The sequence below is a fragment of the Cataglyphis hispanica genome, chromosome 4, assembly GCF_021464435.1.
Source record: "Cataglyphis hispanica isolate Lineage 1 chromosome 4, ULB_Chis1_1.0, whole genome shotgun sequence".
NCBI classification, from domain to species: domain Eukaryota; kingdom Metazoa; phylum Arthropoda; class Insecta; order Hymenoptera; family Formicidae; genus Cataglyphis; species Cataglyphis hispanica.
Window position 1 is genome coordinate 9511088 of NC_065957.1, and position 13772 is coordinate 9524859.

The following is a 13772-nucleotide window of genomic DNA, read 5'->3' on the forward strand; positions in this document are numbered from 1 at the left end:
TAGCTTAATAAATTAGAGTTTTTAATTTATAATTAATCTATAATTCACGCAAAATTCAAGATGGAATTCTATAATTTTATTTATTAATATATATGTGCATGATATGTATTTTATACATGTAGGTATTTTATTTCTTTAAATATTTTCTGCTTATATTACACGATATATAAGATTATAAATAGAATTCTATAAAAATCTTGTCGCGAATAATAGATTATCTTGCGAAGCAAACTGAAACTATCTCCCTCTCTCTCTCTCTCTCTAAATTTTATAATAAGCAAATTTAAATTCTAATATCTTGTTTCTTTATGCGAAAAAAATATAATCTCACATATATATGGGCAATATATTCTTCGTAAGGTCTTTCAATAGGGTCTATAAGGTCTTGACAATAAACTTGCGAGCGACGTGAGAGCCATACTTATATTCTTGCACGAGCCAATAACGATACGTTATAGGTCAAACATTATCCGGAGGAAACGATGCGAATAGTGGTGTCCGTTTAACCCAGTTCAAGTAATTTTTTCCCTGAAACGCATCAACGAGCTGGATCATTTTGCACATTTACATACATAATACACGAGCGGATCGACCATCCTCGTATGCATCTAATATGCGTTTTACAGACACAGCATGTGTCTCTTCCGCGTTATAGATCCTGAGAGGCGATAATTTCTTTTCGTCGTTTAATCAAAATATTATAAAGCAAGAAAATAGGAAGAAGGAAATGAGAGTAAAATAAAGAGTGATAGAAAGAGATTCTTATCGACCTTTTATCGCAATAATCTATTTTAATGTAAAAAAAAGAAAAAAAGACGATTGTTTAAAAATCACGCTCGCTTTATATACTGTAAGTATAGAAATATAGACCGGTTAAATTAAATAATATATACTTGAGATTACACAATTTAACGGCTACCGTTCGCAAGTTCCACCTAATAACATTGCATGATAATAGCTATCGTAAAGGGAAAAGAAAGCGCACGTTTCTATTCCACTGTATCATTAGCACGTAAAAAGGATGCTACAATCGAGCGATTATACAAACGAACGATCGCGTTTGTATGATCAGCTAACATTATGGAAATGCCGTTAACGCACACGATCTCGGTTGGCGATCTCAGTTTCGCATAATGAAATTGTTTGCGATCGTGATGCGCGCTTCTAGTTGACGAAGCGGTATTTATCTCCTCCAGTGGAATTGCGAGATCGAATGCGAGATGACGGTATTTCGCGCGGAGAACGCTTATGAAACACTTTTGATCGGTTATTAAGAGCCGATCGATAAACTTTGAACGGGAAATAATAACAATTTAACTTCCTGAAGACAAATGATGGGAATTAGTTGATGAAGCTCATTCCACGAGAAACACACGCGTTCACGCGCGTGTTAAATAAGATACTAAGGTTGTAAACCTTAATAAAATCAGTGAATAAAATCTCTATTTTATGATCGAAAACATTTATTGCTCGATGACATCGTTTCGAATTTATTACCGTTTGTAAGTGAAAGTCTAACCTGATGTCGTTATTATACCGTTATAGCTACGTTATAAAAAAGATGGATGATAATTAAAAGGATGCGTGAGCTCGGCACTTAAACATATAATATAGCTACATATGTATGATGTGCAGGATTATCATTCGATAAGAAAAGAAGATTCTACTAAACAGATTGAATTTATTATATAGTTACTCATTGTGATAAATTAATTGAAGTAATTATTGAATTATTTATATTAAACTTATTTATCGCAGTATAAGAGGTTTAAGGTTCTTCGATTAGAATTTCACTCCAAGCGTAACGAAATTCCACAAGAAAATTAATAACGACAGGAAAACATAGTAATCTCTTGACACCGTTCCCATGGATTTGAAGCACGCTATTAATTGTACGACGATAAGCATTCCTTTTAATTGCGAATATCTTTGTGAAATTGCGGATTTCTCGAATTCCTCGATACTAGAAGAAGAATTCGCGAATCTCGACAGTCCGCGAGTCCGTTTTCCTCCTTTGTATCCGGCGAGTTTTTTGTATCTTTTGCGGCCGATTCTATTACCGTGAAATCTTGCTTTTTCTCTTCGACCGCAGATGAAGGCGGGTATGTCACGATTACGGATCCCTCGTTATTGTCGACATCCTAGAGATACGTGACTCCGCCAGGATAGTCACGCGTCGATATCCGAGAGAGGAGCTTCTTGCCATCCCATTTTCGGAACTCTCTTTCCCTGCAAGCTTTATACGCAAATTAATTATTGTACTTCTCGAAAGGTTGATATTAATCCAAGAATTTGCACCATAGAAATTGAATGTCCACAAATCATCCGATAAAAATAGTTCTATCGCTTTCGTTCATTGAATCGGTGAGATTGAAAATCACGCAAAATAAATTTTTTCCAAATCTTGACAACGTTCAGGATTTTTTATTCTTCAAAGCAATAATTGTAAAAATAATACAAACTTAACAAGTTAAAGATTAAAGTCAATTTTTGAGAAAAAGAAATTATCTTATATACAGTTTCTGAAAAATTAGTTATATAAAGTGTTTGAAAACGAGAGAGCAATTTATAAATTATTTCTTTGCCGGATATCTTATTTTGTTAGTAAACAAAATAAATTGCACCCGAGCATTTCAAGCGCATAGGAAGTATCAGAATGACTTCGAGAAGTTCCGATGACGACCCACATTCTCCATTCTTAGAACGTGCGCTTCGCGAAAGTAGTCAGGTAGCTCCCTTTCGAATTTCTCGTGTAAGGCACTCCTTTATATGCAAACGCCTTTCCTCGCGGAACGGACGTACGGAGTTCAAACAATTTCATCGCGATCATTGACTATTCGAATTCACTCGTCAAATTTCTCGTTGTTACCTAAAAACTTTTTTTTTTTTTTATCAAGACCGCGCGCGACAGCTGCAGCAACGTGTCATCAGGTTTATTGTCGACTTGACACAGTAGTGGTAATTGACTTTCGCGTTCATTCGCTTTCAGTCATGATTAATTTTATAGCAACGTATGTCTCTTGTCGCACATTAGTTTTCCATTAGTGCTATCAGATAGTGCCAGTTTGCGAGAAAATCTTTGCCAAACGATTCTTCTTCAAACAGCGGGACGAGATTAATTGTAGACAAGAGCGAGAGAGAGAGAGAGAGAGAGAAGCATAAGCTATCGCGATATCATATCCGTGTACAATAAAAATCCGTGATCCCTATTTCCTAGATAGTTGATTAAAGAAATTGCAATCGCTGTCACGGTAAATCAATTATATGCAACGCGCGACTTTTCACGCGCTTTTAAATACATGCACCTGTATTCCCACGGTAGCCAAGCCCAAGAGAGTTACTTTTCACATGTCATTTTTTCTCTCTCTCTCTCTCTCTCTCTCTCTTTCTCAATTTATTTTTACCTTGCAAATACACGGTGTACGTGCCGATCGTAACCTCGTGAAGGAAAGGCGGAAATTTTATCTCCCGTCCCTCAGCCCCACTTTTGGCTAATTGTAAGATGAAAGTTACCGCGGCGAGCTTCTCCTTCGAGGCGTCACGAACAATTAGCTCGCAGAATCGCCCCGAGATGCAAGCGTCATTCCCTCCTCCTTCCCTTCTCTCTCTCTCTCTCTCTATCGACCTCTACAGCTTTCTCGAGTTCTGGATCAACGGGTCGAAAGGCGACTGACCAAAATAGGAGTAAAAGGTTGCCGATCCGGTCCGCCGTCCTGACATCCTTTCTTTTTTTTTCGTGCGCAACATCTCGGCCGCGGAAGCAAAGGAAACGAGTTTCCCTGGGTCCGTGCAGTCTCGTAAAACCGACTCGGGAAATATCGCGAGAGATAATTCGAATTGATACGCAAGAGCGGAGCGCGATCAACCGATCTTCTTGAATTTTGAGGAAAAAAGATTGCACTTATCCCCCTTTTATTTAATCGTATGCTGAGAGGAATCGCATCTCGTAAAAAGCGACGCAAGTGCACAAGAGATCCGCGTATTGTGTTGCCGAAGCAATCTTCTCTCTATTGCCCAGCGAACAATCATATCATTTCCTTTTCCTTTTTCTCTATCTGTCACACATAAATATTTACAACATAAATACTGAGTGCTTCCTTTTTTTTTTTTCTCGAACATAGATCTAGATTTAATGAGATAAATCGTCTGTTTAAGTGGCAATTATGCTTGAGAACAAGGCGAATGCATTTATTCAACAATCTCGAAGGAACTTTGATATACATAATTCTGAGAATACTTACAGCAAGTGTAAAAGTGATGTTTCATGCAAACATGTAAACCTTCAATATATTATTGAATGCATCAATTACATATGACCACAAAATGTAGTTTTTCCTTGTATATAACAATCATGTATGTATGTTATAATACATACACTGCAGATGTATTGCCATATTCGCAACATTAAAAGAAGAAACACTATATATGACTATGTAATAATTAATGGTTGTCTTTCTAAAAATTAATAAAGACTAATTGCCGCCGCTTGTGGTACATGGAATGTGAAACGAGATTGTTCCTGCACACGCAACAGCATGGCGTTAAATTATGAAGAAAAAATTGGGTTGTTCCACAGCATAGATATAAAATTAGAATGTGGAAAGAATAACACATATTCCACAATTTGCCTTTCATCATATTATAATATAAAAAAAAATAGATAATTTATTACATGATGTAGAAGCATTACAATGTCAATAGAAAATTTTAAATAAAAATTAGGAGAGAAAGAGAGAGAGAGAGAGAGAGAGAGAGAGAGAATTACCAATATTTTTTATATATCATTTTTCCTTCCCAGAAATAGAGAGGAAATCACGTAAAGTTATTGGAATCTCTTATCATAGATATCAAATTATAAATTATGGATGGTAATCGATGAATCTCTGTACTTTTTATATATTTTATCTACATCTAACATCATTTCTGATTTTATCTCAATTTTATATAAAATAATAAAATAAAGTTTCTTGTTGGATTCGCCTTAAAAACGCCTGCCAGAAAAATCACCAACGGAAATATCAGGTTTTTCATTCTCTCCTTTTCTTCATTTCTCTCCAAGAAAATTTTGTAGCTACCATCCATATACGCGAGATCCTGGATATAATTCTGACGCCCATTCTGGCGTAATAGAGCGCGTATAGACACAGAGAGCATAGGGAGTCGAAGAGTTGTTCCCGCTCCATCGGGCAAAGATCAACGATCGGGAGATGCGCACGGGGCGATGGTATTTTTTTGCGGCCATCAATGTAACCGCGGCTTACGTCTTAAGCTTGTGAATGACGTGAATAAAGCCTCTACGCCTACGCTGAACGACGATGCCCTCGGCGAGCGTGCAGTTCCGGACGCGCGCGGTGCCTCTCGTCCGTCCGTCATTAAACTTGCATCTGTATCAGTCACGAGGCTCGCCGATTGTAACCGATGGATGTCCTCTGGCGTCGCTTGCATAAGCACGATAATAAATTATATTGGCCGATAATAAATTATATTCGAACGATTTTCAATTTGCGCGATCCGAGGAAAGAAAACCTCACCCCGATAGATATCGTCCTGAATATAAAACATAATAATAGGAAGTATCTAACAATTCAAAGAAAGTGCGCTTAATTAAGAACAATTTACATTTAAATGCCAGCTTTGAGGAATATACAAGATGCACGAGAGAAAATATTCAAAGTGAAAATTTTGCCTTTATCGGCTCGATAGCGTACAGTTATAACGAGCCGATCGGGTATTAATTATGACACCTACGCTGTATGCGCCCACGAAGTTGGCTTTCTATTATACGGAACTCGATTTTATAAGCAAGAGTTAAAGGAAAGTGGGGGGAACACAATGCCGACGGAAACCGTTATTACATGGAGCTATCGCGAACCAATCTTGTGCATAACTCATCGGCATTGTGCGCGAGTTGCAGCTGCGATGCTCGCGTCAATCGAACGTCTACCTTAGCTTCGTTCGCAAAGTGTTGCGATAAAGGAGCTATTTGCCTCGAAAGAAGGAAAAAGCCATCGAAAAAGAAAAGAGATAGAAAGACAGAGAGAGAAAAACAGGGAGAGAGAGAGAGAGAGAGAGAGAACAGAGGCGATATACACCATCGATAATCCGGTCCACCGTCGGCGTTGCGTGAGGTCACTGAAGAAGCCCCTCCCCTCCCCCACCCCCCTAGTCGCCCCCTCCTAGCCAGGGCATTGTCAGTCCGATCACGAAGCGACCTCGCATCTTTCCTGGCGATCGCGAGGGATGCTGTTCTCGCGAGTCCGCGCGCTTTTATCTCCCCGTACAATCTCGACTCGGAGACTGCCCGCTATGCTACATTTTCCTCACGGACGATTTCCTCCTCTCATGCGCGTTGAGTTTGATTTCCAGATTTCAGACGGAATGTTAATCGTTGACCGTCCGTGACCACCGCGTGCCGGGATATAAACAGACATAACGCTCTTGCCGAACGCTCCGAAACGAAACTTTCTCGCGTGCGCGCGATCAATTTCAGATAAGCGTTATTGAAGAATGGGATTCGAAAACTTTCGAAACTCGATACTTTCGACAAATTAATATACTCTCGTGCGAACGATGAAAATAACACGTCGCGTTACGCGTGCTCGTTTAAATGCGGACGCGCTCGTCGGGCGTTAAATCGCGGGGATTAAACCGCAATCGGGCGGAAGAATCGGATTAGTCGCGTCGATCGGAGACAAAGTATATACCGGATGATCTGCCTGGCGGCTTCGCACGAAACAAGATCTCATTTCCAGCTGGCTGCGTCGGAGCAGAAATACGGAGAGCGAGAGAGAGAGAGAAAGAGAGGGAGAGACGCTCATCGCCCGCAGCGTGCGAGCGTTTTTTCTTTTTTCCTCTCTCGCGCGTGAGAGGAGATGATTCTCTCTCGCAGCATCTCGACGGGGAGCGCGGTAAACTTTCTAGAGATGACCGACGGTTGTCTATGGAGACGACTCGATTCCCGTCCCTTCCGTGGATCGCTGATCTTGGCCGAGTTCCGCGGCGACCTCTTAATCACCGCGATCGTGCTAATTTATCCGTGGGGTCTCGTTTTACTTCGCGACTCGCGTGCAGTGTCCGCGCTGACAAGGAAAGTCGGAGGAAAGGATTTATTCTCGCGGAGAACTCACTCGTGAAGATCTAAGAGATTTGATAAATTTCGAAGCGTCGATAATCAATCACACAGCCCATGAGAAATTATTGTATAATCCCATAGTTAAATCGTCAAATTTCTGTTATCGTGCGTCGATTATCGCGCGCGTTTATAAAGACTGTGTACTTATAAAGACTACGTAATTATAATATTAATTATGTATACTAAAGTGAACTTTAAGGATCGTCGAACTTATCCGTCAATGTTCGCAGGCAACGTGTTCCGAGCCGGCAATCCCGCAGTGCTGACTCTCTATGAGATAACTCCGTCGTTGTTTCGTACACATGTAACGGATCATGTGCGGACTTTGTTACGGTATTTCCGGCGTAGCTTCGTACGTCGCAACGAATTCCGTCGCGTGTCGGGAAATACGCGATAGAGATCTGCACGCGTGTCACGTCGGACAACAAGCCGCCGACACATTCGCGATATCTCCAAGTTATTATAAATCCGTGAAATTGTAGATAAGTTCGAGAAACTGCTGAAGAACCAAGAAATATCTCTTTATTTCGCTGAATGTTAAATGAGATAGACATGTGTCAGGCTCAAATAGTATGCGAATGAGAAAATTTAACGGTACAAATTACATGAAAAATATATTGCCTTTTACAACATTGTTGTAAAGCTAGAATGTAACGGTATTAAGAATTATAAATGTATAAAATATTTGAATGTATGAAATATTTATATTGCTACAATGTATTTATTCTATTGTTTGTTAACGATTATGCATTTATTTATGCATCGAAAAATTTGAATAAATACTTCTTTGTAAAATATAATACATATGAAATATGTTATCAAATAAAAATATTATGTGTGTAATATTTTATATGTTAGTATGTTTTACGATTACAAAAATTATGTTGTAATTTTTACAATAATAATTTACTATATTTACAATAATAATTTACTCCGTATACGAATAAAAATTATTATAACTGAAAACAAATATAAAATTAAATAGCAACATTGAAACATCGAGTCAACGACACGTATATATAAGACTTTGATAAATTGGAGTATGGCTTTTTAATAAACTAGAATATAAATTCCGAGGGATTCCAAGAGATTTTAAGGCACTTTTAAGGAATTTTTGAATTTTACGCTATACGAATGTTCTCTAAAGCGAAGCTGTACGTGTGTCTCAGTTAGAGATCTCCCGTCATTACGCACGCAATTTCCCACGTGGTCGTGACGACGGAGGCAGGGAATCTCGGGACATTCGCTGACTCGCGTGACGTGGCTGTCCATCAAACGTTAAACGAAGTTCGTCGTTCACTTCCGCGCAGAGACAATTTTTCTTCAATGACACAACACAAATCCATCCGCAGTTTTCTCCGCGAGACAAGAAAAAAAAAAAATTCGGCCACGTTATGGAAAAACTAAAGTCCGTTGTTCACCTTTCAAATAAATTTCTGATAAATTTAATTTCTTTCAAATAAATTTCTGAAAAAATTGAATTTCTCGATATATCCTTCTTACACAGTTATTATGACGCCGTTTTAATTAATTTAATTATCAGGATATATTAATCATTATTAACGATGCTGTGCTATGTTTTCAGAAGGCGTTCAAACGGATTCCAATCCAAGCGGAATCATTCATTACTCAAATGTGCAGCGTACTGTTACGGGGAAGGTAATTAGCGCAATTATTACTTCATATATATATAGCAAAGAATTACTTTGTATGTACTTAATAATCCAGAACTTAGAGGGAAGAATCTTAGATGAAATCATCAATGAACGATAATGACATTTTTGTTTCGCATTACAATTATTATAATTAAGAAGCCTTTTATTACTCCCTTTAATGACTTTTGTTATCTAATTTATGAAAATTGCGCGATTTTTTCTCTTACATCCCATCTTAATGAAGCGGAAACGAGACACGTTTCGCTCATACATATGTACGCGCATGTGTAGGCGCTAATTTTTGCGACGCTTCGATCTGATAAATTAGCATGCAGCATGCGTTTCGCGCCGGAGAAAAAAAAAAGAAAATACATCGATCGATGCACAACTGCTAGTGGCGAAAATATACGTGAAAGATACGCGAGACTAGAGTGAGAGAGAGAGAGAGAGAGATAGAGAATGGATCTTATTACCGCGCTGCTGGGTATCAGCAATTCGCGACGCGGGCAGCTGGCCTCTTGTATCTGCCTTGCCTACACTTGCGCTAAAGCACCTTTACCTTCGTTCGCCTTATGCCGCGGAATGACTTGCTAATAACACGAATCGTTATCTAACGAGAGGGAATCGGAAACGTCCCGCGCAAAACAATATGTTCTCTCTTTCGCGGGGAACGCGAATCCCCGATAATGACGGGTCGGCGCCGAAAATGAGTGGTTAAAGTCGTCGGTAAATTATATCTCCGCAACATTCTCCGCATTTCAATTTCTGTTCCTCAGATGTTCCTTTACATTTGCGCGTTTTTGAAAGATTATTTTGACATTTCGATATGCCGCCTTATATATATATATAATTTTATTCATGAATAATTATATTTAAATATTGAGATATTAATTTTATGACAATTATATTTAAATATTAATTCAGTCGAGTATAGAGAAAAATTAAATCATTTATTTTTTAAATTAAATAATATAAGTATTGATGCGCTAAAATATTAACGATTTTTCTAGTATGACGAACAGTACGAGGTGCTCAACATTGAAGCCCTCAACAATACGAGAAGGGCCGACCGGCAGGTCTTGTTCTTCAATCGCGTGCCGAAAGTCGGCTCGCAGACCTTCATGGAGTTGCTGAGGAGGCTATCGATAAGGAACGCGTTTTCGTTCAACAGGGACCGCGTGCAGCGAGTCGAGACCATACGTCTTGCGCCGATCGAACAGGTAACGAACGACCCCCGGCCAGAAGGGGCCCCAATCAATTATCATCAATCGCGCAGCGACGTTCGCGTAGTAATTACCTATCTTAATTTATAATCCCGTCGAGCCCTACATGGTGATAAAAAAGTACGACGATACTCGGACCGATCAAGTGATTCACGCGCTAACGGTTCCGTCTCTTCTTCTTGTACTTCCTCGTGCTCGCCGCGGGTCTTTCATGATAAAATTATGAAGGGAGAGAAGAAACGTGGCGTTTATTTTTTATATAAAAACCTGCCAAGAAACCTGTCGAAGAACGATAAAGATAAGAGAGTATCGATCTGCGGGCAGATGTGTATCTTGTCATTACGAGAGAAAATAGAATCCGCATGTGCGATTTAGAGCGAGAGTTCAAGTTGATGCTTGCCTAGATCTTTGCGTAAAAAGATTTCTTCTTATTTACAAGAACTGTAAGCTTGTAATAAGAAAAATAACAATAAAAGATTTATTACTTTTCGCAATATAATTTGTACATAACTTTGAATTAACTTTGTCTTGTATACATTTTCAGCTCCATCTCGCCAGGATGGTCAGCAGCTATTCAGAGCCGTCTGTCTACGTAAAGCACGTCTGCTTTACTAACTTCACAGAGTGAGTGCCACGAGATTAGCCTAGGCAATTTGAATGATTGCTACCACTCACCATTTTCTACTCACTACTTTCCTTGTGTCTCTCCTCGTCGTCAGATTCCATCTGCCAGAGCCGATTTACATCAACGTGGTCCGCGATCCTGTGGAGAGGGTCATATCCTGGTATTATTATGTAAGAGCGCCGTGGTATTACGTGGAGAGGAAGCAGATCTTTCCGGATCTGCCGCTACCCGATCCCAATTGGCTCAAGAAGGACTTCGAGTCGTGCGTCCTTAAGGGTGATCGAGAGTGCAGATATCTGGAGGGCGAGGTCCACGAAGGTATCGGCGATCATCGCAGGCAGACGCTCTTCTTCTGTGGACACAGCGAGAAATGCACGTAAGAATATCGTAAAATATCAAAAATTTATCTCTAGGTAAATAATTAAATCACACACGTCACAATAATGCAAATAATTTTCAAATATATTAAATAAATACAATATAATATACATATTAAAATAATGTAATTAATAATATACTTTGATGAATTTCAAAATACTCCTTAATTCTTATAGTTATCAGGATGATATATATATATATATATATATATATATATATATATATAAACATGTGACATTATTTAATATACTTGTTTTTTTTAAGTCCTTTTAACACTGTGGGTGCCCTGGAGCGAGCTAAATTGGCGGTGGAGAAGCATTATGCGGTGGTTGGTGTCTTGGAGGACATGAACATGACTCTTACGGTGCTGGAAAATTACATACCACGGTTTTTCCAGGGAGCCACCAATGTTTATTATGGTAAATAATCAATTATTTTAATTAAACGTCATCGATGAGTATGCGATATTTGTACTACGTATAGCTACGTTTGTACAATATTATTTTACAATTACAATTAATAGGATACGCTGCTAAAAAGTTTAAAACATTTTAATAGAATCTTGTATACAATAGTAATTATTAGTACTAATAATATCTTGATATTTTTATGTATGTTATAAATTGTTATAAATTGCCAGAATTAAATTATCATTACGTTATTTCGATCGTATATAATGTTTCTCAATTTCTTTCACGCAGATCAAATAAATTCGTTTACAAGGATCAACCGGAACTTCTTCAAACCGCCAGTCAGCGAGGAGGTGAAGAATCTGGTGCGCAACAACTTTACTCGCGAAGTCGAATTCTACCAGTTTTGCAAGCAACGACTTTACAGACAATACAGAGCTCTCAAATTGCCGTCCGATGTTCTGTGATTGGGAAGCAACAATTTTTATAAAAAATATCTTCCGTCCATTGATATGCACGAATGTACTTATTAAAAGGTTGACGTGCAAAAAGCATTACGAAGAAGGACGTATCTCTCGATATAAGTGCATTGATTAGAGTGATTCGCTAAAGCTTTGCACAAAACAAATATGATAATTAGTTTCGAAGGATTATTAATTTACGAGAATTTGATTGGATATCGAATGATATAGAAATAATATTTTATTTGTAAGAGAAAGAGACTATAATAACTTCCCGATTAATATTTCGCGAAAAATACTGTGTTCTTTATTAATTTATTACGATATTATCGAAATCGCAATCCCAATAATGACTATTTCGAGCCGAAATAAGGAGCTTATAACGTCAAAGATTTAATTATCAAAGATTTAATTAAAATAACTTTTCCATAAAGACAAAGAAGGAAATATACATTTGTTCCCTTCGATTCGCTTCCTTGGCGATCACTGTACCAATTTTTTAAAAAAATTTTAATGAAGGAGCAAAATCTCATGACATTATCAAATTATGAAGAAAAAGAAAAAAGAGAATGATTAAATCTCTTTATCATTGTAATGATCCAGTACCATTTCAGAGGATCTTGATAGACTCATGTTAAAGGAAGATGAGAAAGATTGATGTACATTTAGCATTGAATGTTTGCAAAATTTCAGGAGAAGGAAGGACTCTCGTTTTATATAAAGATTATATTGTGTGACGTGGATGTGTGTGCGCAACGTGCAATCCAGAAATAGAGACGCTCTCAACGAGTGCCACATGGTTTCTGCGATCGGACGTCATGTTGCTATATTTTTTTTTAATAGGAATCACGCGCGAGTTATACGCGAATTTGGAACGCATTTATCATTCTAGGCATATATATTTCACAGCGATCGAAGTGTAGCGTTTTCGCAATGATTTCTCTTGGGTCAGTGATGAAAAAACGACGCAAAGACTGATAAAACCAGGATACTTTTAATCGCGGAGTTACTTACGATAATAGAAAGGAATTATGCAGGTTAAACATTTAGAGTATTTGCGCTTTGTGAAGAGAAAATGTATAACACACTATTTGTACTTTCATCGATTATTTGGAATAAAACGCTGCCATTTAAAAGAAAAAAAAAAACGAATCACCTTTCGAACACTCCTCTCGCGTTGTCTTACCGTTCAAGGATCTGTTGTCAACGATAGCTTTTATCGTTATCAAGTCACACCTGTTCATGGATTAAATATCAACTTTAAAATCTACGATCTCGCTGATAATACTTTGAAATACTTTGGTAAATGTTAACTTGATATTTTTTCAGTATCGAAAGAAGTCTATCTGTATCGTTCGAATGAAGCGTACGTGCCAAATCGCACTCCTCCATCCGATGAAATAATTCGCATCACAAGTGCGGGAATATATATATATATAGTGTTACTTTTATTTTGAGAATCTCTAAAACGAGACTCGTGAACACGCAAACCGTGATATTTGTGCGCGCGTTTTAAATGTTTACATTTTCTAACTGGTGAGCCAAGAAATATTATTCATCATTTAGTATTCTGGTACATTGGATATAAATTTTTCCATTTCAAATTAGACGAAATCGTAAGTGAAATTTAATGATGCAACATGAAAATGAATCCATAATTTATCCATCTTGAAAGCAGTTTTATATATTTTTTTTAGTCAGTTTTTTTTTTCATATATAAAAAACGAGGGTTCAAAAATATCTCACTGTTTTATACTTAATTTAATTTTTACACTAATTTTTCAACTTAATTCTAATATGAGGATAAAAATATAAGATGAAGCTAAGAATATATATATATATATATATATAATATAAGACAAATTTTTTTGATCACAAAACAAAAAAA

The 13772-nt window shown here is 37.6% G+C and overlaps 1 protein-coding gene and 1 long non-coding RNA gene across 3 annotated transcripts in view; one reads left to right on the forward strand and one right to left on the reverse strand.

The window, feature by feature from the left end:
- The window catches only part of LOC126848642 (heparan sulfate 2-O-sulfotransferase pipe), a 28358-nt gene extending 15856 nt beyond the window's left edge, over positions 1-12502 (forward strand). Inside the window, exons 3-8 of one of the 2 annotated variants that reach the window (XM_050589664.1) lie at positions 8721-8791; positions 9798-10007; positions 10555-10634; positions 10730-11011; positions 11278-11432; positions 11715-12502. In XM_050589664.1, the coding sequence (XP_050445621.1) occupies positions 8721-8791; positions 9798-10007; positions 10555-10634; positions 10730-11011; positions 11278-11432; positions 11715-11890 (974 nt within the window). In that variant the 3' untranslated portion in view covers positions 11891-12502. Of the gene's footprint in view, positions 1-8717; positions 8792-9797; positions 10008-10554; positions 10635-10729; positions 11012-11277; positions 11433-11714 lie in introns of both variants that reach the window. The other variant, XM_050589663.1, reaches the window with a different exon arrangement.
- The window catches only part of LOC126848655 (uncharacterized), a 37795-nt gene continuing 34911 nt past the window's right edge, over positions 10889-13772 (reverse strand). The window contains exon 3 of the long non-coding RNA XR_007687291.1: positions 10889-10987. This is a non-coding gene — a long non-coding RNA (uncharacterized LOC126848655). The remainder of the gene's footprint in view (positions 10988-13772) is intronic.